We start from the raw sequence: 26,956 nt of genomic DNA on the forward strand, positions 1-26,956 counted from the left end.
TTCTTCCCTGGGGCTGATTGGGTTCACTCTGGAGACTACTGATGGCGAGGGCAAGGGCAAGGCTGTTCCCTCTGGACACTACTGACGGCGAGAGCAAAGCTGTTCACTCTGGACACTACTGATGGCAGGGGCAAGGCTGTTCACTCTGGACACTACTGAGGGTTGTGTACAGGACGCTAGGGAGCAGGAGGGGGACCCATAAGTTCCCCCTCAGCGTTTGTGTGGCTACAGTGGCACTGTTAACTCTGGCGACTACTGATGGTTAGGACAAGGCTGTTCACTCTGGTCACCACTGACGGCTGTGCAGCTGATGCTTGAGGCTTTTCTTTACTTTGGGGGATTGTCTTCTTTTTTTGGGAAATAAAACGGGGCTCCCTGGTGTGTCCTGGAGCTGGGGGTGAGGGGGGGTGACGGGGCGGGGGGGCGACTACTCACATAGTTGACGACCTTGAGCTGGAGCGAGGCCGCATCCAGGTCGTACAGCTCACCTACGCGAGGCGAGAGCGGCGTGAGGGGCTCAGCCCCCTGGCTTCACCCTGCCTGTGTGCCCCCCCCCCGGTGTGTGTGTCCCCCCCTGCCAGCCTCACCGCAGAGCTGCAGGATCTTGCAGTCCAGGTCGCTGTAGCCGCTGTCAGGCGCCTTCTCGGGCTTGGCCAGGGAGTTCTGGGAGGAGCTGGTGGAGAGGCTGACCTGGGGCCAGGGCTGCAGCTTCTGCAGGGCTTGCAGGCGCCGGTACGCCACCAGGGTCTGCGAGGGACAAGGGACAGGAGGGATGGGGGACGGGGGTGGCAGGTCCCCCAGGTGGCAGGTCCCACGGCTGACCCAGGGTCACTCACGTGTCTCTCCAGTGCACGCAGGTTCTGCTCGTCCGAGTCACTCAGCTGGCCGCAGTGTACCTGGGAGGGGGCTGTGGCATGAGGACCCCAGTGTCCAGGCCCTGTCCCCGTCCCCCAGAGCCTGGCACATGTCCCCACACTCACCAGGATGACGCACACCACGGCCCCGCTGTCCTTGTCCACCAGCGGGATGATGAGCACTGCAAGCCAGAGAGGGTTGATCCCGAGTGGGCACCGGGGAAACGCCGGGCTGTGACACTGAGCCCTCGGGGTCCATGTCCCCACCATGTCCCCATGTGTCACCCACCCACCCACCTGGCCATCCATCCATCCTCCTATCCATAGAATCACAGAAGGATTTGGGTGGGAAGGGACCTTTAAAGTCATCTAGTCCAACTTCTGCCCTGGGCAGGGACATCTTCAACTAGACCAGGTTGCTCAGAGCCCCGTCCAATCCGGCCTGGAGTGTTTCCAGGGATGGGGCATCTCCCACCTCTCTGGGCAACCTGGACATCCATCCACTCACCCATCCATCCATCCATCCATCCATCCATCCATCCATCCATCCATCTCCATGCCTACTTGTCTCCCAGGGACCCCTCAGTCCCAATACCCCCCCGTCCCTCACCTCTCCATCCTGCTTCCATCCAGTTGTATGTGCACCCATCCACCCACCTGCATGCCATCTTGTCCCGTCCACCCACCCACCAGTCTGCCCACCCACCCACATACTGACTCTCCTGCCCATCTACCCACCCACCCATCCACCAAGACTCACATCTATCCATACATATATCCACCCACCACCAACTCTCCAATCCATCCATTCACTCACCCACCCACCTACCAACTCTCACGCCCATCAACCAACTCATCCATCAGCCGATCACCCACCCACCAAGCCATCCATCTACCCGCCCAAACATCCACCCACCCACCAACCCATCCACCTACTCGCCCATCCATCCACCCAGCCACCCGTCCGTCCGTCCGTCCGTCCGTCCGTCCATCCATCCATCCATCCATCCACTGACCCATCCATCCACCAACCCACCCACCAACCCATCCATCTATGCACCCATCCATCTACCCGCCCGTCCATCTACCCACTCATCCACCCACCAACCCATCCATCCACTCATCCAGCCACCCACCAATCCATCCATCCATCCATCCATCCATCCATCCATCCACCTACACACTCACCCACCGATCCACCCACCAATCCATCCACCCACCAACCCATCCACCAACCCGTCCACCAACCCATCCATCTACCCACCCAGCCAGCCACCCAGCCACCCACCTCCCAACCCATCCATCCATCCATCCATCCATCCATCCATCCATCCATCCACCTACACACTCACCCACACATCCACCCACCCACCAACCCATCCATCCATCCATCCACTTACCCATCCGTCCGTCCGTCCATCCATCCATCCATCCACCCATCCATCCATCCATCCATCCATCCATCCATCCACCCGCCCACCCACCCACCCATCCACCAACCCATCCACCAACCCATCCACCTACCCACCCAGCCAGCCACCCAGCCACCCACCTCCCAACCCATCCATCCATCCATCCATCCATCCATCCATCCATCCATCCATCCATCCATCCATCCACCTACACACTCACCCACACATCCACCCACCCACCAACCCATCCATCCATCCATCCATCCATCCACTTACCCATCCGTCAGTCCGTCCATCCATCCATCCGTCCATCCATCCATCCACCCACCCACCCACCCATCCACTTACCCATCCGTCTGTCCATCCATCCATCCATCCATCCACCCACCCATCCATCCATCCATCCACCCATCCATCTACCCACCCATCCATACACACACCCACCAACCCACTCACCCACCCACCCATTCACTTACCCACCATCTACCCCCCCATCTACCCACTCCTTCACCCACCCACCCACTCACCCACCCACCCATCCACACCTATGCCCACCCAATCTCCCACGCACGCACCCACCCACCCACCCACCCATATTGCCTCCCCCCACCCCATTATTCCCCCCCCAGCCCCACCTTGCGTGCCGGGGGCCAGGGGTGCTGCCAGGGGCCCCAGCTGCCGACCAGGGAGCTCAGCGGGGGGCAGCCCCCCGCATTCCAGCCGCTTCTGCCTCCGCACCACATCCCTGCGGGGACAGGGATGGGGACAGGGACACCCTGAGCCACCACCCCGGGGGAGGACACCAACAGCCCCCCGGGCAGGGGAATCCCCCCGGGGAAGGGGACCTGCATGCTCGGGGAGGGACAGGCCACCAGGACTGCGCAGCACATGTGGGAAAGGATGAGGATGAGGATGGAGATGGAGATGATGGAGATGATGGAGATGGAGATGGATACAGGAAAGGGAAAGGGGATGAGGATGGGGACAGGGATGGGAATGGAATGAGGATGGGATGGGGGACAGGGATGGGAATGGAGATGAGGATGAGGATGGAGGTGGGGATGGGGAAGAGAAAAAGGATGGGGATGGGATGAGGATGAGGATGGAGATGGAGATGGGGAAGGGACAGGGGAGGGGATGGGGATGGGGATGAGGATGGACATGAGGAAGGGAAAAGGGATGGGGATAGGGACAGAATGAGGATGGAGACAGGATGAGGAGGAGGAGGAGCAGGCTGAGGATGGAGATGAGGATGGGGAAGGAGAAGAGGATGTGGATGGGGACAGGGATGGGGACGAGGATGGAAGAGGATGAGGATGGGGATGAGAGTGGAGCCACCAGCCGTGTCCCCTGGGAAACCTCACGCCCACCGTGCACACGCGTGTGCGTGCATCCACGCCAGGCCACAGGCGTGTGCACACACGGCGGGGCGGGGGGGGGGGGCAGGCTCACCTGAGCTTCCCCTCGGACGGCAGCTCGTGGGGGGGGTCGTCGCAGATCAGCCGGGTGTCCCCGTCCAGCAGGTAGATGTAGACGTGCTCCTGGAGGGGGACGGGCAGCGCTGAGGGATGGCGACACCCCGGGACCCCCCAGACCCCCCCCAGACTCCCCTGGATTCCCCCCCCCCCCACCACCGGCTCTGCAGGGAGCGGGGAGGTGCTGCGTGCCTCAGTTTCCCCAGGTGCGGGGGGGCTTTGCTGGGCAAGAGACGCGGCACCCCACGCACGAACACATGCGCACAGGCACACGGGTATGTACGCACAGGTACACCCCCACGCATCCACACGCGTACGCACCCACACGTAAACACACATGCACACCCACCCATGTACAAAAACACACGTACAAACCCACACGTGTGTGTAAACACAGGTACACACCCACACATAAACACACGTACACACCCACACGTGTGTGTAAACACATGTACACACTCACACATAAACACACGTACACACCCACACATGTATGTAAACACAGGTACACACTCACACATAAACACACGTACACACCCACACATGTATGTAAACACAGGTACACACTCACACATAAACACACGTACACACCCACACATGTATGTAAACACATGTACACACACATAAACACACGTACACATCCACACATGTATGTAAACACATGTACACACACATAAACACACGTACACATCCACACATGTATGTAAACACAAATGCACACCCACCCATGTACAAAACCACACGTACACACCCATGCATGTATGTAAACACATGTACACACCCACATATCAACACATGTACACACCCACACAGGTGCAAAAACACACGTATGCAGTCACATGTGCATAAACACATGGACAAACCCACACATGTATGTAAACACATGTGCACACCCACACGTGCATAAACACATGTACACAGTCACACATAAACACACATACACACCCACACATGTGCAAAACACATGTACACACTCACACATAGACACACGTACACACCCACACATGTATGTAAACACACGTATGCAGTCACATGTGCATAAACACACGTACACACCCACACATGTACGTAAAGACGTGCACACAGTCACACATGTGCATAAACACACGTACACACCCACACATAAACACATGTACACACCCACATATGTGTATAATCACACATGCACACCCACACATGTATGTAAACACGTGTAAATACCCACATATAAACACACGTACACACTCACACATGCATACACACGTACACACCCACGCATGTATGTAACCCATGTAAACACACGTACACACCCACACATGCATAAACACACGTACACACCCACGCATGTATGTAACCCATGTAAACACACGTACACACCCACACATGTATGTAAACATAGGTACATACCCACACATAAAGACACGGATGCACCACCCCACGTGTACATAAAAACACACACACAGCCACACATGTATGTAAACACATGTACACCCCCGTGTATAAACACACGTACACACTCGTGCCTGTGCATCCACACACGCACATACCACACACGCACATAAACACGTGCGCACACTCACCCAGGTACGTGAACAGGTGCACACAGGCACACGTGTGCATGAACGCATGCGCACACAAGCACATAGGCACACACATGTACCTAAACACTGGCGCACCCCCACACATGTATGTAAACACATGTACACACCCACACATAAACACATGTACACACCCACACATGTATGTAAACACATGTACACACCCACACATAAACACATGTACACACCCACACATGTATGTAAAACACATGTAAATACCCACACATAAACACATGTACACCCCCACACATATATGTAAACACATGTACACACCCACACATAAACACACGTACACACCCACACATGTATGTAAACACATGTACACACCCACACATAAACACACGTACACACCCACACATGTATGTAAACACATGTACACACCCACACATAAACACACATACGCACCCACACATGTATGTAAACACATGTACACACCCACACATAAACACACATACGCACCCACACATGTGCATAAACACACGTACACACCCACACATGTATGTAAACACATGTACACACTCACACATAAACACACGTACACACCCACACATGTATGTAAACACATGTACACAGTCACTTGTGTGCATAAACACACATACACACCCACACATGTATGTAAACACATGTACACCCGCTCACATGTACAAAACCACATGTACACACCCACACATGTATGTAAACACATGTACACACACATAAACACATGTACACACCCACACATGTATGTAAAACACATGTACACACCCACACATGTACATAAACACACATACACACCCACACATGTATGTAACCACATGTACACACTCACACATAAACACACATACGCACCCACACATGTGCATAAACACATGTACACGCTCACACATGTATGTAAAACACATGTACATGCACACACATGTATGTAAACACACATACACCTCCTCACATGTACAAAACCACATGTACACACCCACACATGTATGTAAACACATGTACACACACACATAAACACACATACACACCCACACATGTATGTAAAACACATGTACACACCCACACATGTATGTAAACACATGAACACACCCACACATAAACACACGTACACACCCACACATGTATGTAAAACACATGTACACACCCACACATGTATGTAAACACATGAACACACCCACACATAAACACACGTACACACACATGTGCATAAACACATGTACACACCCACACATATGTAACCACATGTACACACTCACACATAAACACACGTACACACCCACACATGTACGTAAACAACACCCGTACGCACCCACACATGTGCGTAAACACACGTGCACACCCACACGTGTACACAATCCCGCACACGAACGCGCACCTGTACGTACGCGGACACAGACACGAACACTGACCCTCACGCACACGCTCCGGGGTCACCAGCACCGCAGGGCCACCACTGGCACCAGCATCACCAGCACCCTGGGGCCACCACCAGCACCAGGGTCACCGGCGCTGCAGGGCCACCACTGGCATCAAGGTCACCAGCAGCCCAGGGCCACCACCAGCACCAGGGTCATTAGCACACCAGGGCCACCACCAGCACCCTGGGGCCACCAGCACCCCAGGGCCACCACCAGCACCAAGGCCACCACTGGCAGCACAGTCACCAGCAGCACCAGGATGACCAGCACCCCAGGGCCACCACTGGTACCAGGGTCAGTAGCACCCCAGGGCCACCACCAGCACCCCAGGGCCACCACCAGCACCAAGGCCACCACTGGTGGCACAGTCACCACCAGCATGAGGATCACCAGCACCCCAGGGCCACCACTGGTACCAGGGTCACCACTGGTACCAGAGCCACCAGCACACCAGGGCCACCAGCATCCTGGGGCCACCACCAGCACCAGGGCCACCACTGGTACCAGGTTCACCAGCACACCAGGGTCACCAGGACACCAGGGCCACCACAGGCACCAGGGCCACAACTGGTGCCAGGGTCACCGCTAGTACCAAGGTCACCAGCAGCACCTAGACCACCAGCACCCCAGGGCCACCACTGGCACCAGGGCCACGACTGGCGCTCTGGGGCCACCACTGGTACCAAGGTCACCAGCACCCCGGGGCCAGGAGGACATTAAGGGTTCCACAGCTCCTGGCAAGGAGGCGGCCAGTGACACTCAACCCAAGAGCGATGTCACACGGGGTGTTGGCCGCCGGTGACACGTGGCCCATATGTGGGAGGACATGGAGGTGGGCCGGGTGGGGGGGAAGAGGGGACATTCCCCCTCCCCCCTGCCCTGAGCTCAACCTTGGTACAAGCCACCAGCGAGTCCCCCGCGCGGTCCCCACCTACCGCAGCGGGCAGCAGGGCCAGCAGGCCATGGCGGAGGGCATCCCGTAGCCCGGCGGCATCGATGGCGGCCCCTAGGCTCAGCAGGGCATCCTGGGGAGAGAGCAAAGGGGTCAGGGGACCGTCCCGCGTCACCTCCCCCGGTCACCCGGCCACCCCCCCGCAGCACCGCGCCCACAGCCCTTCTGGGCTCAGAATGTCCCTTTTTGGTCAATGGCTGTCGGGGAGTGGGGGGGGGGAGCTCTGGGCATACTGGGAGCACTGGGATGGAGAGCCGGCACCAGCGGGGTGGCGTCCCCAAGGACACCTGGGCTTGCAGGGACATGGCCCCGAAGCCACACGTGGGGACGCACAATCCTGCGCTAGCCACACCAGTAGCTGTGCTAGCCACGCCGACATCCGCGTAAGCCACGCCAGTGCCTGCACCAGGCAGCCAAACACCGTGCCAGCAACTGCACTAGCCCAGATACCAACAGCGCTAGCCACGCCAATGCCTGCACTAGCCAAGCCACTGCCAGTGCTAAGCCACACCAATGCCTGCACTAGCAAAGCCACCCCCGGCTCTAGTTCCACCAACACCTGCACTAGCCACACCAATGCCTGCACTAGCCATGCCACCCCAGTGCTGGCCACACCAATGCCTGCACTAGCCACATCAATGCCTGCACCAGCCACGCCACCCCCAGCACTAGCTCCACCAATACTTGCACTAGCCATGCTAATACCTGCATTAGCCATGCCAGCATCTGCACTAGCCACACCAGCACCTGTGCTAGCCATGTCAATGCCTGTACCAGCCACAGCACCTCCAGCACTAGCTCCACCAGTACCTGCACTAGCCACGCTAATACCTGTCTTAGCCGTGCCAGCATCTGCACAAGCCATGCCACCCCCAGCGCTAGCCAGACCGACACCTATGCTAGTGTCATGGTCAGGACAGCTAGCCACACCACCCCCAGTGCTAGCCACACCAATGCCTGCACTAGCCAAGCCACTGCCAGCATTAGCCATGCCAGTGCCTGCATTAGCCACACCACCCCCAATGCTATCCATGCCATATACCTGCACTAGCCATGACAGCCCCAGTGATAGTCATGCCAATACCTGCACTAGCCATGCCAATACCTGCGCTAGCCATGCCAGCACCTGCAAAAGCCACACAAACACAGGCGCTAGCCATGTCAATGCTTGCACTAGGCATGCTACCTCCAGTGCTAGCCACGGCAATGACTGCGCTAGCCTGCCACCCTCAGGACTAACCATGCCAGCGCCTGCGCTAGTCATACCAATGCCTGCACTAGCCATGTCAATGCCTGCACTAGCCACGCCAGCACCCGCAAAAGCCACATCAACATGTGTACTAGCCATGTGAATGCCTGCACTAGCCATGTCAATGCCTGCACTAGCCATGCCTATGTCTGTGCTAGCCACAACCACCACACTAGCCATGCCACCTCTAGCGCTAGCCACACCAACGCCTGCAACTAACCATGTCAGTGCCTGCTCTAGCCATGCTATCTCCAGTGCTAGCCACACCAATACCTGCACTAGCCATGCCTATGTCTGTACTAGCCATGTCAATGCCTGCACTAGCCATGCCAGTACTTGCACTAGCTACATCAATACCTGTGCTAGCCACGTCAATGCCTGCACTAGCTACGCCACTCCCAGTGCTAGCCACGCCATTGCCTGTACTAGCCACGCTGACACCTCGTCTCCGACGGGGCAGGCAGGGCTTGGGACAGGCAGGGCAGGCAGGGCAGAGAAGGAAGGCAGGGCTCAGTGCAGGCAGGGCAGGCAGAGTGAGCAGGGCAGGCAGTGAAAGGCAGGCAGGGCAGGCAGGGTGGGTAAGGCAGGCAGCACAGGCAGGGCAGGCAGGGCCTAGGGCAGGCAGGGCAGGCAGCACAGGCAGGGCAGGCAGGGCAGGCAGGACCCAGCGCAGGCAGGGTGGGCAGGGCAGGCAACCTAGGCAGGGCAGGCAGGGCTCCATGCAGGCAGGGTCCAGTGCAGGCAGGGCAGGCAGGGCAGGCAGCGCAGGCAGGGCCCAGTGCAGGCAGGGCAGGCAGGGCAGGCAGCCTAGGCAGGGCAGGCAGGACTCCATGCAGGCAGGGCCCAGTGCAGGCAGGGCAGGCAGGGCAGGCAGGTCTGGCACGGCAGGCAGGGCAGGCAGGGCAGGCAGCGCAGGCAGGGCAGCAAACCTGGCTCCCCTCCCCTTAAATATTCGAGTCGGTGCCGGTTCCTTTGCATTAATACACGGGGGCCACCCCGGACCTGTCCCCGCTCCCCACCCCACGCCCCTCCTGGGCACCCAGAGGGTGCAGGGGCCGGGGGGGGGGGGCACCCTGGGTCTGCCGCAGGGTGCCAGGTGAGCCGTGGCCACCGCCGTGGCTCCCGCCAGCCGCCCCCCCCGCCCAGGGAGCCCCGCGGGCAGGAGGATTCCTGCCGTTCCCCTGCCAGCGCCGCCATAAATCCCCCGGGAGAAAGCTCGCAGGCGCCCGACGTCGGCCATCCCCAGTGCCACGGCGGGGACCCTGCGGGGACCGTCCCCAAGCCGGTGGCAGCCCCTCGGCCGGGGCCGGCGGCGAGGGCGCTTCCAGCTGAAGACATGGGCACCGGTTTTATTCCAACAGGGCCGCATCTCCAGTCGCTTACTCACACTGGAGACACATGCACTGTAGAATACAGCCAGGCCTCGGCCGGGTGGCCGTCCTGCCGTCCCTCTGTCCCTCCGGTCCCTCCGGGGGGGCTCGGCATCCCCGCCGTGTGCTGAGGGGGAGACGGGGCAGAGCCCGAGCGGGACGCCCACCCCCCCACCCCGGGGCTGTTGGGAGCATCGAATGGCGGCGGCACGCTGGGCGCGGGGACGGACAGGTGGCAGCTGGAGGCGGGTGATGGGTGTAATGGGGCTGGGAATTCGGGTCCGTCCCCGGAGTGGGTGGAAAAAGCTGCAGGAGCTAAAAAAAACCCATCCCCACGCTGAGGAGAGAGCGGCGGAGGCAGGCGGCGGGGCGCGGCTGCACGGGAGGGCATCCCGCTCATCCCGCTCATCCCACCCATCCTGCTTGTCCCACTCATCCCACTCATCCCGCTTGTCCCACTCATCCCGCTTGTCCCACTCATCCCACTAATCCCGCTCATCCCACTCATCCTGCTCATCCCAGTTGTTCCACTCATCCCCCTCATCGCCCTGTCCCACTCATCCCATTCATCCCACTCATCCCACTCCACTCATTTGTCCCGCTCATCCCACTCGTCCCTCTCATGTCACTCATCCCACTTGATCCATTCATCCCACTCATCCTGCTCATCCCACTCAACCCACTCCTTCCTCTATCCCACTCATCCTGTTCATTCCACTCATCTCGCTATCCCACTCATCCTGCTCATCCCACTTGTCCCCCTCATCCCCCTCATCCCACTAATCCCAATCATCCCTGTATCCCACTCAGCCCATTCATTCCACTCATCCCGTTATCCCACTCAACCTGCTGATCCCACTCGTCATGCTTGTCCCACTCATCCTGCTTATCCTGCTCATGTCACTCATCCTGCTTGTCCCACTCATCTCCCTCATCCCATTCATCCCAATCATCCCTCTCATCCCACTCAACCCACTCATCCCATTCATTCCACTCATCCCACTCCACTCATTTGTCCCGCTCATCCCACTCGTCCCTCTCATGCCACTCATCCCACTTGATCCATTCATCTCGCTCATCCCACCCATTCCCCTTGATCCACTTATCCCACTTATCCCACTCATCTTGCTCAACCTGCTCATCCCCCTCATCCCTCTATCCCACTCATCCCGTTCATCCCACTTATCTCACTATCCCACTCATCCTGCTCATCCCACTCGTCCCACTCATCTCGCTCATCCCCTTCATCCTGCTCATCCCACTCGACCCATTCATCCCACTCATCCCCCTCGTCCCTCTATCCCCCTCATCCCCCTCATCCCACTCAACCCACTCATTGTGCCCATCCCGCTCCCATACCAACTTCCCCCTGCCATGCCGGCAGTATTCCCGGTTGCTTATCCCGGGATGCCATAGCTGCGGCCGCGCTCTGTACCCTCCCGTGCGCATCCCATGGGACGCTGGGCCGGGAGCCCTGGGCACGGAGCCCACGGGCCACCCGCCCCCCTCCCGGTTTTAGCCATAAATAGCCTTTCCCGAGGCCCCGCTGGGGCCCCGCTGTCAGCTCTGTTTATGGCTTTTATTTAATGACCCCCCCTCGGGAGCTGGAGCGGCGCCCGGGACACTGGGAGAGCCAGGAGCCACGGGGTGGGGGGGGGGGGGCTCCCCTAATTCCTGCTGGGGAAGAGGGATGTGGGTGATGTGCCGGGTCCCCGCGTTCGCCGGGGGGGTGACGAGCATCCTGGGGCCACCGTGCAAAGGGGTTGGGGGGGGGGCACGGAACCCCCCCCAGAAGCCCCTTTCCTGCCCCATCCGCAGCGGGATGCTCTGGCACCCGACGATGAGACGGGGCCACCGGCCACCCCGTCCCTGTCCCCGGGGATGTCACCCATCCGCAGCGGGTGGCAGGGTGCGGGTGGCACCTCCCGGTACCCATCGGGATGCGGGGGGACATAGGACCCGGCGCTGGGTGTCACTGACAACGCCGGGAGCTGAGGGCGCTGCTCCTGAAGAGCAGGATAGAGGAGGGGAGCAGTGCCATGTCCCTGTCCCTGTCCCCCTCCCTGTCCCTCTCCCTGTCCTTGTCCCTCTCCCTCTCCCTGTCCCCCTCCCTGTCCCTGTCCCCCTCCCTGTCCCTCTCCCTGTCCCCCTCCCTGTCCCTCTCCCTGTCCCTTTTGCTCTCCCTCTCCCTGTCCCCCTTCCCGTCTCTCTCCCTCTCCCTCTCCCTGTCCCCCTCCCCCTCCCTGTCCCTGTCCCCCTCCCTCTCCCTCTCCCTGTCCCCCTCCCCCTCCCTGTCCCTGTCCCCCTCCCTGTCCCCCTCCCTCTCCCTCTCCCTGTCCCCCTCCCTGTCATCCCTGTCCCTCTCTCTGTCCCTGTGCTGGTCCTCGTGCTCAGACAGCATCCATGGCCCCATGGGACCGTCACCCTGGGACCAAGTGTCCCCTGGGAGGATGGGGACACCGGCCTCTGCGTCGGGACTGGGTGACACATGCCACACTGTCCCCATGGGACCAGGGCTGGCACATGCCAGAGCCGTTATCTGCCTCAAATATTTCCCACCGGAGCCGCCAGGGTGATTAATGAATCAGCTCATTAGAGTAAGCAATTTGTCTTCGGCCCCCTCCCCTCCACGAGCCAGGGCACGGCGAGGCCCCGCATGGCACAAAAACCTTCGGAAAACCCAAAAACCTTCGGAAAGCACAAAAACCTTCGGAAAGCCAAACCTCACAGCGGCCCTGCCCTCTTCCCCATGGAAAATTGCACCTTTTTATTCCCCCCCTCCCCCTCCCCATTTTTTTCCCCACTTTTTTCCTTCCAGAGAGCAGCGGCAGCATCCCCCCCACGCCAGGCTCCGACAGACCCCGCTGGGATGGAAAACCATCTTTTCCAGCGGAGGGAATTCACCTGCAGCAAAAGTGAGGTGGGTTTGGGGGTTTTTTTTTCCAGGGAGGGAGGGGGTTTCTGGGACAGATCCATCCCCATGCTAAGCCCCGCCAGCCGCGGCAGCTGGGGCTGTCCCCCCCACCTCCCCCCCCAGCCCCAAACAACCCCCACACACACCCCGGCAGCCTGTCTGGATGTTTATGGAATAGAGAAATCCCATCCTGGCCAGCTTCCTCTCCGGAAAGGCTCCTCTCACGCTTGCTGTGGGGAGGGAGGGGGGACAGGTTGGGGACGGGGGTCCCGCTTCCCCGCCCCCCCCCCAGCACCCGCGCTCGCTGGGTCTCGCACCTCATGGCTTGGGGATAGAGACGGTTTTTCCCCCATGGGGGAGCTCAGGGGTGATGCTGCCCCATCCAGAGCCCCCCCAGCATGAGGGGTATCCCCCCCGCTTCCGGAGCAGGCAGAGGCCGGATCCAAGGCAGCGAGGGTCCTGCTGGGATGCTCAGCCCCCTGGAAGATGGGGTTCCTCTCGGGGGGCGGCGGGGGGGGGGGGGCACTCAGGCGCTTGGCAAGTGGAGTTAGCACCCAAAGAGCTCAAATCCAGGACCTGCCGCCCACCAGGCTCGGCTCTAACCCGGGGGAAACTGAGGCACGGGAAGGGAGGCAGCAGTACGCGGCGCCTGGGAGCATCCTGCTGCCGGAGGGATGCGGAGCTGGGGTGCAGGGCGCCCCACCCTGCCTCGTAAAAGCGGGGGGACAACAAGGGCTGGGCGTCCTGCCCGGCTCCCAACCCGAGGACAGGGGTGCTGGGCTGAGGGAAACCAGACCCACAGCCTGGCTGCGCCCTGCCACGGCTGCGGGGGCACCCATGGGTGCTGGCCCTGAGGCGGGGCTGGGCTGGGGGCGGCGGGGGGAATGCTGGCATCATCCCAGGCTTCGGCAACAGCCCCTGCCCGCTGCGGGGCCGAGGAACCTCGAGGAAATGAATCATCTCCCAGCCCGCCTTCGCCCTAAAAACTCCAAGGAAATTATTTGACCGCCCGCCACCCTTGGAGCTCGGAGGCGTCCAGCTCCCCGCAAACCCTCCCAGCCCGGCTCCTGCCCCTCCCGCGGGATTTTATCCACCTGGGAACCGCGAGGGAAATGATCCCAATTAATTCTGTAAGTGGATTAGTGTGTTAACGCCAACCCCCCCCCCCCCCCCCCAGCCCCGGCGTGAGCGATCGCCTTGGGGATGAAGCCGGACATCGCTCCGTCTGGAAGGAGTTCATCCCCCGCCCCGAGCTGGGGCACCCAAATCAAATCAGAGCATCCCAGATGCTGAGTACGCAGATCTCCGTGCCCACGGGCATCACTTCCCCCCCACCAACCCCCACCCCACCCCCCCAGTAGCCACCTCCCGCGGGTACCGTCCCCATCCCTGCCCCATGCCTTTGCCAAGCTGCTGGATTGGGATGCAAAGGGATGGGGATGCTTGAGAGCCCGGCGTACAGCGAGGCAGGGAGGGTCTAGGGAAGGGAAAAGCCCCCCCATCACCCCATTTAGCACCTCTCCGGCAGCAGATGGGGTGAGAGATGTCAGCCCTGAAACCGGCAGACCCCCAGGGCAGCCAGGACCCCCCCGCCACCCCCCAGCTCCTCTCACACCACCCCCACTGCCTCTCCCAGGAGCACCTCTCAGTGCCCGGCTGGGGTTGTCACCCCACGGCGGTCCCACAGAGACAGGGTTGGGGACCCGGCACCCTCCCACCTTGGGTTTGTCCCATGGGATGCATTTTTAGCCGGCGCTGGCTCGGCCGCAGCCGCCAGCCTCTGGATCTCGTTCCGATCCCCCGTCTGACAGGCAAAAAGCAAATCGCATTTGTATTCCTGCCGCCCGCTCGCTGCCATCTGGGAGGCAGCCGGTCTCCCTGTGCCCGTTCCCGTGTCCCCAGCATGGGGACACCCGGCCGCTCGGGTCACCTTCCCTTGGCCAGGGCAGCCCCAGGGGCTCCCTGCCTGGCCCTAAACCTGCAGGCAGGGACACTCAGTTCCCCCTCCCCAAGCCACAGCTTTGGCTTTCCCCATCACTTTCCCCTCTCCAGGGCACTTTCTCCTCTCTGCAGAGGAAGATGCTGGTCCAGGACCCCCTTTCTGCCCCCACCGATTGCCCCCAAGGTGCCCCCCAGGACATGGGGACAGACATCCCTGCTCTTGCCACACCGTCCAGGGTGTAACGTCAGGGTGCCAACACCACGCCTGCACCCCAGGATGGGCACCCCCAGCTCCCGGGGGAGCAGCCGAGCCCCGTATCCCCCCCACCCCCAACAGGACCCCCAAGCTGAGCCCCAGCAGCCGGCGGCTGGAAGCAAACCCCCCTTCCCCGGTGCCCGCGCCGCCCTGCCCAAGCATTTGCCGAGCAATCTGGCCGGGTATAAAAATATCCCCGAGCTGTGATTCATCCTCCTCTCCCGCCTCCCCCTCGCCTCCGGCAATACCGAGCCCCCCAGTCCTGCTCCCATCCCTGGGGGGGCTGCTCTCCTGTCACACACACACACACACACACACCCCTGCTCCGGCTGCACGGCCCCGTGCTCCGGCCGCGGTGGTTAAATATAGCCAAGCTCTGGCTGTGTGTTAGCAACGCCGAGCTGACAACACGCAGGCAGGGCCGGGCAGGAGCCCTGCGCAGGCAGAGAGCACGGCCCGGCTGAAACACCGCAAGTGGGGAAACTGAGGCAGGGAGTTGGGAAGCGACTCTCCTGAAGGCAGCGGGTCCCCACCGCTTTGCTGTCCCCTCCAGCCAGCTCTGAGTGACAGCGCTGAGGTCCCTGTCACCCTGTCTTTGTCCCTGCACTGCCTCAGGATCCCCAGCCCCACGGCCACCATTCCCCAGGGAACGCCCTCCATCGGGGTGGGGATATGGAGGCAGCATCCCCCATGCCCCCAGCAGCCTCCCCGATACCCCCCAGCCGCATTCCTGACACCCCCAGCCACAACCCTGACACCCCCAGCCACATCCCTGATGCCCCCAGGGCAGCATCCCTGATACCACCCAGCAGCGTCCCTGATTCTGCCCCCCCAGCAACATCCCTGATACCCCCCCAGCTGCATCCCTGACACCCCCAGGGCAGCATCCCTGATACCCCCCAGCAACATCCCTGATTCTCCCCCCCAGCAACATCCCTGATACCCCCCCAGCTGCATCCCTGATACCCCCCCAGCTGCATCCCCGACACCTCCCAGCAGCATCCCCGACACCTCCCAGCAGCATCCCCAATACCCCCAGGGCAGCATCGCCGATACCGCCCCCCCCAGCAGCATCCCTGACACCACCTAGCATGATCCCAAATATGCACCCAGCAGCATCCCTGATACCTGCTGGGGCAGCATCCCTGATACCCCCCAGAAACATTCCTGATTCTCCCCCCCAACAGCATCCCTGATACCTGCTGGGGCAGCATCCCTGATACCCCCCAGAAACATTCCTGATTCTCCCCCCCAACAGCATCCCTGACACCCTCCAGCCACATCCCTGACATAGCCCAGCAGCAACCCAGATACCCCCCAGCAGCAACCCAGGTACCCCGCAGCAACATCCCTGACACCCCCAGGGCAGCATCCCTGATTCTCCCGCCGCAGCAACATCCCTGACACCCCCAGGGCAGCATCCCTGACACCCCTCCACAGCATCCCCGATACCCTCCAGCAGCATCCCTGACACCCCTCCACAGCATCCCCGATACCCTCCAGCAGCATCCCTGACACCCCCAGGGCAGCATCCCTGATTCTCCCCCCCGCAACAGCATCCCTGATACCCTCCCAGCAGCATCCCTGGGACAAGGTCCAGGGCATCAGAGGACAGAGGGATGGACAGACAGAGAGCAGCTCTGCCCAGCCCCGGCCGGGAAGCCATCCATCACCTCCCAGCCTGCCCATCCCGGATTAGAGCACTGCTTTCGCTCCCAAATTACATTGCTTTAATCTAATCAGGCAGCAACAACCTGTAACCCGAGGTAGCTCCTTAATTACCTCATCTTTTATAGGGGGATAATGAGCGTAAACGGGAAGGAAACACTTCTGGGATATCTCTTGCCTCCCCACGGTCATTTGCCCGGGCTCCTGTTGCAGCAGATGGATGAGGAGCAGGGGCTGGCACAGAGTCACCCTGGCATGCAGCAACACTGGGATAAGGATGCCCATGGGTGGGGGGATGCCAGCCTCCAGCGCCAGCCACCCCCAAAAAAACCCACACTGGGACCCCTCCATGCCCGCTCCTGCCTCAGTTTCCCTGGGTGTGCAGGGTGGCAGGCGTGCAGGACCGGCTCGGAGAGGCGCTGGGGTTGGGAAGGGGCTGTGCTGAGCCCCCCAGCGCCGAGCCCGGAGCTCAGCGCATCCCTCCACCGCGTCCTCCTCGCCCCCGCACTGCCCGCGCTTAACCACAGCCGTAACCACAGCCGTAACCAGCGCCTAGCAGGCACAAAGAGCCCCAGCGTGAGCTCTTCGCTTCTCCTTAAATCATAGAATCAGAGAATCTTCATGGTTGGAAAGGACCTTTGAGATCATCGAGTCCAACCATACACACACCAAAAAAAAAAACAAGCAAAAAAAAAACCAAAACCACCAAAAAAAAAAATATCGCACTTTTCCGAGTCATTTCAGGTGCTGGTGCTCCATCGGCGAGTTCCAGCCCAGGAGGATGCAATGGAATCGCAGCGGCCAGCAAGGCATCGCCCGGCTGGGGACAGGAGTCGGTGCTGGGGGGGCTGCACCCGGCGGGGGGCTGCACAGGATCTTCTGGTGGAGCAGGGCCAGAGGAGGCCCCGGAGATGATCCAAGGGCTGGAGCCCCTCTGCTGGGAGGACGGGCTGAGAGAGTTGGGGGGGTTCAGCCTGGAGAAGAGAAAGCTCCGCGGAGACCTTGGAGCCCCTTCCAGTCCCTCAAGGGGCTCCAGGAAAGCTGGGGAGGGACTCTGGATGAGGGAGGGGAGCCATGGGACGAGGGGGAAGGGTTTTCCACTGCAAGAGGGGAGATTGAGCTGAGATCTGAGGCAGAAATTCTTGGCTGTGAGGGCGGTGAGCCCCTGGCCCAGGTTGCCCAGAGAAGCTGTGGCTGCCCCATCCCTGGAGGGGTTCAAGGCCAGGTTGGCCGGGGCTTGGAGCAAGCTGGGCTGGTGGGAGGTGTCCCTGCCCAGGGCAGGGGGTGGCACTGGGTGGCCTTTAAGGTCCCTTCCCACCCAAACCATCCCGTGATTCCGTGATTTGCACGGAGTGCTGTGCACGGGGCCATTGCACAGCTAGTGCCAACCATCCGCCCAGTCCGAGGCCAGCTGGACCGACGCTCCCTGGGGACACCGCACTCTCCCAGCGGGGGATGTCAAATATTCCAAGCAAAATTTTCCAACCTGCCTCATCGTCCGAGACCTTGGGGGATGCTCCCCGGGTCTGTCCCCGTCCCCGTCCCCCCCCACCCATCCCAGCCTTGCTGATGGAACGGGGCCGGAGTCAAGGTCGCTTCCTGTTGATGTGCCTTTGTTGGGCAGGACAAACGGCCGGGACCGCGGCCGTCCTCCTCAAGGATTTCCCGTCCCCAAGAACATCGCGGCCTTCTTGGAACGGCAGTCCCCGGCCGGGCTGGCTAAACGATTTGCCGCTAATTAGTTGTTGATAAGAGCGGAGCTGGAAAAGGCAGGGGTCTCTCCCGCCGGGAAGGGAAGGACCTTGTTATTTCGGTGGGAAACAAATGGCAAGGAGCAGGAAAGTGGTTGGTCCCCTGCACCATGGGGACCCCCAGGTCCCCTGTCCGTGGCCCCTCCAGACCCCCATCCGTGTCCCCCGGGATCCCCCGTGCACCTCGTAGCCAGGGCAGGGGGGCTGCTGCCTGCAACACTGCCCACACACTGGGGACATGGACCCCACTCAGCCCCATGTCACTTGTCCCTAACCCATGTCCCGTGGTGGGGACAGGGACAAGGACCCTGCTCAGCCCCATGTCACTTGTCCCTAGCCCATGTCCCATGGCAGGGAGGGGACAAGGACCCTGCTCAGCCCCATGTCACTTGTCCCTAATCCATGTACCCTGGCAGCGAAGGGGACATCAACCCCTCTCAGCTCCATGTCACCTGCCCCTAACCCATGTCCCATGGTGGGGACGGGGACAATGACCCCTCTCAGCCCCATGTCACTTGTCCCAACCCATGTCCCATGGCAGGGAGGGGACGAGGACCCTGCTCAGCCCCATGTCACTTGTCCCTAATCCACGTACCCTGGCAGCGAAGGGGACATCAACACCTCTCAGCCTCATGTCACTTGTCCCAACCCATGTCCCATGGCAGGGAGAGGGACAAGGACCCCTCTCAGCCCCGTGTCACCTGCCCCAGCCCATTTCAGGGCTGCAGCGGTACTGCGGTGACACCCTGGCATCCCTGGGAAGGGACTTGACCCCGCTGCCCTTCTGTTCCCAGCAGGGAGCTGCCACCCCGCAAGGCTGCGGTGCCCATAAATAACGTGCCGGAGGATGGGGACAGGCGGGGACAGTGGGGGGCACAGGCCCAGCTGTGGGGTACACGAGGCCAGGGGGGTGCCCGGACCCGGAGAGGACAATCCCATGGATGGGCTGGGGGTTTCCATCCTGCAAACTCAGGGTAGAAAACAGCCGAGCATCCGCTCGGACCACTGGCCGCATCCCGGCAGGCGATGACAGCTCCTGCCAGGGCTCGGGGGCCACCTGGGCACATAGAGGGCGAAGGCACCCGAAAACCCACATCCCTAAAACCCTCCTCTCGTCCCACGGGCACCCCACGCCCTCCCCGCGCCCCAGCCCCCGAGCCCTCTCCATCCTCCCCAGGCGGCCGCAGGGAAACTGCTCCATCATTAGGAGTATCCCTGGTACCCGACAGTTGTCACCCCGAGGGACAGGGACATTTATAGCCGCCGCCGTGCTGGCACCCAGCTGTGATGGGTGGCCGGTGCCATCCCTTTGGCGCTGGCAGCTGCGACAGAGCCGGGCATGGGGCCGAGCGACGTTTCAGGCAGTGCTGGAGGGGAGCTGGCACCACGCACGTCCCCAGGACACGGCATTCCTGGAAGGCTTTCCCTGGCACATGGTCCCCTTCCTGTCCCCGCCGGCCACCAGCACCTCCCGGCTGGGTTTTTAGGATATTCCTAGATGTTTTCTGGCGGATTGGCTGTGCCCAGGCTCCGCTGGCCTGGCTCGGCTCGGGAGCATCGTGGCGTTCCAGGGATGCGGATGGAGAGGGGCTCGGGAACACAGGGAAAAGCCGTGTCCCATGGGAAGGGGGACTCGGAGCGGTGGGATGGGAAGGGGAGACGCAGCGTTCCTGCATCCTCTCCTGGCACGGCCGGCGCTAATGGGATCTGCAGGGTGATTAGGGGGATCGTTTATCAGCCTCTGATGGGATCTGGGAAAATTGAATTCCCGGCCATCTGCAGCTGAGGAGGAATTCAATCTGGGGCAGAGCTTCGGAGCAGGGCCCCGGGCGGCCGGGGGGCTGGCAGAGCCGCCTCCCTCAGAGTGGGGGGTGGGGGTCGCTCCTTAGGCATCTGGACCTCTTTTATTTTCCATATATAAGAGGGTTTGGTGACGGGATCCAGCTCCCAGCCGTCGGGGAGGGGTCTGGGAATGGCGGGGGGGGGGGGGGGGCGGTGTCTCATTACTCAGATGGGGAAACTGAGGCACAGCCAGGGGAGGCCCAAAGCCACCCGTTAAATGGTTCCCAACGCGGGAAGGTTTAGAGAACTGGTGTTTAATGGATCGGCACCCATCCGGGCAGCAGCAGCACCCAGCCGGGGGTCCCATCTCCAACCCCCTTTTCTATGGCCCGTCCCAAAGCCATGCCCAGGGCACCCAAAGGTGCCGGGCTCCATGCGCCCGCCAGAGACGTGGGTGGCAGAGGGATGCACCTTGCGAGGACCTGCCTGAGCCAAAAAAACAGGGAGAAAATCCCCACTCTGGCTGACACGCAGCTGCCAGGGAGGATTTGCTCCCGGGTTTGGCAGCATCCCTACGGAGCCGGGCTGGGAGCAGCGATCCCCTCTCCTGCGCCAAGAACAGGGAGTCTCAGGAACCAGCCTTGCGCCCCATCTGCTCCCCCCTCCCCCCCAGCATCCATCTCCCTCCCCACACACCCTCTTCGGGGCAGCTCTTCCCTTCCCATGGGATAGGGATGCGACCGGATCCGGCTGCAAAGATCCAGCAGCTCCAGATCCCAGCCCAGTCCCTAAATCCATGGACTCACCTCCGAGAGGGTCGCCTCGGAGCTGGTTTGGCTCCTCAGCCCTGGAGTTTTGGGGACGAGCCTCCCCACGGCTGTGGATGCTCCGCGGGGGGGGCTTAGGTGAGACCTGGGTTCAGCCCTCCCCAGTAACCCCCCGACCATCACACCAGTATGGGATGAGTGAGAAGACCCCGCTGAATTCACCCCTCTCCCCGCCCTGCACTGCCAGCGATGCCATTGTCCCCACAACAAGACAGCGAGTGCCCGAGCCACCCCCTGCCGCAGGCCGAGGGGGGGGCGGTCTCTGCCATCACCTCCCCGCAAAATGTCTCAGCTCGGCTCCAAAAAACCAAGGGTGGCAGCGGCGGCGGTGCCCATCGTGGCTGGGAGGACGACGCTGCGATGCCGGACCCGGCGCGAGAAATTCCTCCCCTCCAGCAAACACCGAAGGTCAAACCAAACCCCCCCCCCGGCCCAGCGCTGGCTACCCCCCACCCGACGCTGCATCTCCCAGCACCGGTGCCTGCACGCAGCCCCCCTGCCCAGTTTGCACCGGGAGCACCCGCATCCTGCTCCTCCATCCTTGGGGTGCACCAGGAGTACCCACATCCTGCTCCTCCATCCTTGGGGTGCACCAGGAGCAACCACACTCCAGCTCCTCCATCCTTGGGATGCACCGGGAGCACCCACACTTGGCTCCTCTGTCCCTGGGGGGCACCAGGAGCACCCACATCCTGCTCCTCCATCCTTGGGATGCACCGGGAGCACCCACACCTGGCTCCTCTGTCCCTGGGGGGCACCAGGAGCACCCACACCCCAGTTCCTCCATCCTTGGGATGCACCAGGAGCACCCACACTTGGCTCCTCTATCACTGGGATGCACCAGCAGCACCCACATCCTGCTCCTCCGTCCTTGGGACGCACCAGGAGCACCCACACCTGGCTCCTCTGTCCCTGGGGGGCACCAGGAGCACCCACATCCTACTCATCCATCCTTGGGATGCACCAGGAGCACCCACATTCTGCTCATCCAACTCTAGGATGCAGCAGGAGCACCCACACCCGAGCTCCTCCATCCTTGGGATGCACCGGGAACACCCACACCCCGGCTCTTCCACCTCTGGGATGCACCAGGAGCACCCACACCTTGCTCCTCCATCACCGGGGGTGCAGCAGGAGCACCCACATCCTGCTCATCCAACTCTAGGGTGCAGCAGGAACACCCCCACCCCAGCTCCTCTGCCTCTGGGGTACCCCAGAAGCATCCCCACCCTGGCTCCTCCATCCTTGGGATGCACCAGGAGTACCCACATCCTGCTCTTCCATCACCGGGGTGCACCGGGAGCACCCACGCCCGGCTCCTCCATCCCTGGGGTTCCCCAGGAGCACCCACACCCCAGTGTCTGGGCTCTCCGTGCAGCCCCCCCGGCCGGTGCAGAGCTGTGTCACCGCGACCAGGCCATTTCTGCACCCCAGCCCCATTTCCACATCCCCAGAGGTGGCCACGAGCCCGGTGCGATACACCGTGGGGCACGAGGGGGCCGGGACCCACAGCCCCAAAGTGCCCGGGCACACGCAATGCCGACAGGGGCTCATCCGGCACCCGCAAGCACCCGCTCCTCGGAGCGGCCGGACAGGAAGAGCTTTTGCCAGCGGGGATCCTTAGGGCTGGGGGCCACTGGGGTGCCCCCACCCCCCGCTCTGGCCTGGGGGTCCCGCTCTGCCCCCCGGGCCCCTGCAGGGTGGGGGAAGGAAGCCGGCCCTGCCCCGCGTCATGGAAAGAAGCGCCCCGGCCCTTTCCTCCGCTTTATTGCCCTGCTGATGTGTTTGTGTCCGTTGGAGGAAACGCCGGGACAAACGCCCACGGGCGCGTTGTCCCCACGCCGCCACCCCCCCCCCCCCCCCCAACGCGTTCCCCCGCGTGGGGAAACTGAGGCAGGAGCAGCCCCCCCACCCCCAGCATAGAATGGGGAGCAATAGGAGGAGGGGGTGGGGGGGGCAGCACCCGAGCGTGGCCCCCACAGCCTCTGGGTGCAGCGTGGGGCCCCCTCCCAGGCCCTGGGCACTGTGTGCCCCCCCCCCCCGCCCCCTCCCAGCTCCTTCCTGCTCAGCCAGGCTGCGAACGCGTCTCAATTAGGGTTTGATTCATGGGCCAGGCAGCGGGTAATTGCATTGGGGCCGGCGGCTGGGAGGGAGGGAGAGGAGGCACAGCCATCTTCAGCCTCACCCCACAGCGGGGCGGTCGGGGGGAGTCCAGCGGAGGGGGGGGAATAAAGCCCCAAGTCCTATATATATATCCCCTATACACCCCCCCCCACCCCGGGCTTGGGGATGGGGGTCATGAACGTGGCCAGCACCCAGGGCACCGCCCAGGATAGGGGGCCCTGGACCATTTTGGGAGTGGGGGGGGGAGCTGTTTCTTGCCCACCCCCGCAGGATTTGTCCCCCGCCACCCATCCCTCACATGTCACCCGTCCCTGGTCGTGTCCCTTTGCTCCATGCCACTGTGGCATCGCACGATGGGTATGGCTGGGGGGGGGCAGCTTTGCCCCATCACACGTGCCCACCCCCCCCCCCCCCCGGTGCCACCCCAGCAGTCCCCAGACCGGTCCAGGTTAAAGCCAGCCCCATCCTGCATCTGGGTGGCTTTTGACCCGCCAGGACGAGGGGTTGTGGCTCCCTTCCAGGTCCCCCCACACCTCTGGGTCCCCTCGGGGGGGGGGGGGGGGACGGGACACGGACGGACGGGACTGCAGCCCACCCAGCCCACCCAGCCCCAGACAGGGCTAGTTGGGTGCTGGCGGGTCTGGCACCCGCGGGGACCCCCACACCACAGAAAGGGCCGCTTGCCCTGACCAGTACGGAGCCACACGTCCTGTCCCTGAGCCGGGTGACAGCTCTGATGTCCCCAAGCTTCACCCTGCCCCTCCGGGGGGGGGCTCAATGCACCCCATGCCCCCCCCCCCCCCCGCCCCTCCATGGCTGAGCTCCTTTCTCTCCGTCAGCAGCTTTTGGCTGTTTCCCGGCGAGCGTTTCCTTCCCTTCATTTCCCAGTCCCTGCCTCGCTCCGGCCTTGAACCCGGAGCCACCCAGAGCCCACCGGAGCAGGGCAGAGGGGCTGTGCCCCCCAGTCAGACCCTGGCCATGCCGGGGGGGGGGGGGGGGGAGTGGGGGGGAGGGGGAACACCACGGCCACGACTCTCGCACCCAAAACCATGGGTGCTGCCCAGCACTGGGGTCAGGGATCCGACACAGCTGGATGGCGAGATGGGGTGGGAGCGCTCCGGGCTGGGGCGAATCCCTTCAGGACCACCCCCCCCACCCCCTTCCCCAAATTTGGATGCGTTGACGGCGCAGGAGCACAATGGACCAACCATTTTCCCATCCCTATACTGGGGTGCAGCCTTTCCCCCTTCCCCCCCTCCCCCAAAATGGACAACTTGCGCAAAGAGGGTGGGGAGGACTTGGGGCAGGGAGCTATTGGGGTCCTCCCCTTCCCAGCATGACACCCCCCCCCCCCCGAGGACTTTGCCCCACGGAGGGGGCACGCTGAGGAGCTTTTGGGGCGAGCGGAGCAGGGCAGGGGGACACGGGGGAGCGGGGACCCCGACAGAGAGAGGGGACCCGCATTCCCTGGCACTCCCAAAAGCATGGCACCCCCAAAACCCTCACCACACGAGGGACCCCCGGACGCATGGCACCCCCCCCTAAAGCCCCCCCGCCACCACCACCCACCCCGGGGGTCGCTCACATTGTCCTGGAGGGTGCCCATGGCGCGGCCCCGGCTGCCGGCTCGGCTGCGGGAGGGCGCTGCGGGGCCGCCGGGATCGGAGCCGGGATCGGGGCCGGGATCGGGATCGGGGCCGCCCGGTCCAGCCCATTTCCTCCGGGATCCGCACACCCGCCTCCCCCCCGCCCGCCACCGCCTCCTTCCTGCGTGGCTGCGGGGGGGACACCGAGCCCAGCGCGTCCCCAAGGCCCGGGGACACCCCCCCCCCCCCACCCCGTGCCGGGGACACCCGCCAGCCCCCCAACCCCGGGAACCCCCGCCCCGGACGGCTCCATGCACTCGGTGAGCGCCCCCCCACAGCTGCAGGAGGGGGTGTGGGAGGTAACGGGGCGGGGGGGCACGACAGCCCTTTGCCCGCTCTCCCCGGTGCTCCCCATCCCGGCCAGCCCCCCCTGCCCCGGGGCCGCTCACGCAGCTCCGTGCCTCAGTTTCCCCTCCCGGCAGGAGCCTGTCCCCGGCTCTCCCGAGCCCCGCCGCCAAGGAGGAGGCGGGGTAAGCGGGATGGAGAAAGCCCCCCCCGCCAACCCGGTGTGGGGTGGGGGGGTCCCGCACGCCCCTGTCCCGCCGCACCCCGATCCCGTGCAGTGCCGAGCACGGCGGGTCGGCAGCCCAGGCTCCTCCGTGTCCCCCCCCCGCCAGCGCTCCCGGTGTCGTGCTCCCCGCCCCCAGCATAAACCGGGAGCCCCCCAGCACCCCCGGGAGCGGGTGGGGAGTGGGCTCTGCCCCAGCCCCCGCTTCCCCGGGTTCCGGATGGGAGGGGATGAGGTTGGGATGGGGGTCCCCGGTGGGGGGGAGGTGGGTCGGGGGTCTTGGGTGGGGGGAAAGGTGGGTTAGGGGAGTCTCGGGTAGGAAAAGAGGTAGGTCGGGGGTGTCGGGTGGAGGGGAGGAGGTTGGGATGGGGGTCCCGAGTCGCGGGGGAAGGTGGATTGGGGGGGTCTCAGGTGGGAAGGGAGGTGAGTCGGGGGTGTCGGTGGAGGGGGGGAGGTTGGGATGGGGGTCCCGAGTCGGGGGGGAAGGTGGATTGGGGGGTGTCGGGTGGGAAGGGAGGCGGGTCGGGGGTCCCGACTGGGAGGGAAGGATGGCTAGGGGTCCCGGGGGGGATAGGAGGCGGTTGGGATGGGGGTCCCGCGTGGGTAGGGAGCGCGGGGGGACCCGAGGGGACACCCCTGGGGGTGTGAGGAGGGTGGGGGTCCCTCCGTCCCTACCTGTAGCGCCTCGGAGCCGGGTACGGCGTCCTCCACCTTCAGGAAAACCTGCTGGCCCCGTCTGAAAAACCGGAGGAGGGCGGTGAGGAGATGCTGCAGCCCCAGCACCATGCCGGCTGCCGGCCCGCCGCTCCCCGGCTCCTCACGGCCCGGCCCGGCCCGGCCCCCTCTCTCCCCCCCGCCCCCGGGCAGGGGCTGCGGGCCCCGCCGCTCCCCGCCCCGCTCCGCCCCGCTCCGCTCCGCTCCGCACCTGCTGCTCGCCGGCTCCGCGGGGCAGCATCGGCGGCGGGGGGTGGGGGGGGGTGGGAGAAAGGGTCAGGGTATTCCCCCGGAGGTGGGGGGTGGGGGTCGGGGTGAGGGTCCCGGTGTGGGGTGGGTGTCCGGGTATCGGTCCCCGGGGTGGGGCGGGGGTCGGATTGAGGGTCCCCGGTGTGGGGAGGGGGGCGGGGGCGGGGTATCCCTCCCCCGTGCGGGTCGGGGTGGGGGTCCCCGGGGTGGGGAGAGGGTGAGGGTATCCCTCCCCGGTGTGGGGTGGGGGCCGGGGTGAGGGTCCCGATGTGGGGCGGGGGTCGGGGTATCCCTCC

At 63.0% G+C, this 26,956-nt stretch overlaps 1 protein-coding gene across 1 annotated transcript in view; it reads right to left on the minus strand.

Annotated features, from left to right (window-relative positions):
• PDE2A (phosphodiesterase 2A) overlaps window positions 1–26,520 on the minus strand; it is a 37,645-nt gene extending 11,125 nt beyond the window's left edge. Inside the window, 8 exon segments of the mRNA XM_054223046.1 lie at window positions 436–488; window positions 588–747; window positions 837–896; window positions 981–1,036; window positions 2,902–3,011; window positions 3,719–3,807; window positions 7,645–7,734; window positions 26,373–26,520. Of these exon segments, the coding sequence (XP_054079021.1) occupies window positions 436–488; window positions 588–747; window positions 837–896; window positions 981–1,036; window positions 2,902–3,011; window positions 3,719–3,807; window positions 7,645–7,734; window positions 26,373–26,483 (729 nt within the window). The 5' untranslated portion in view covers window positions 26,484–26,520.
• Window positions 26,521–26,956: the final 436 nt, after the last annotated feature.

This window comes from Rissa tridactyla, chromosome 1 (assembly GCF_028500815.1).
Source record: "Rissa tridactyla isolate bRisTri1 chromosome 1, bRisTri1.patW.cur.20221130, whole genome shotgun sequence".
NCBI lineage: Eukaryota > Metazoa > Chordata > Aves > Charadriiformes > Laridae > Rissa > Rissa tridactyla.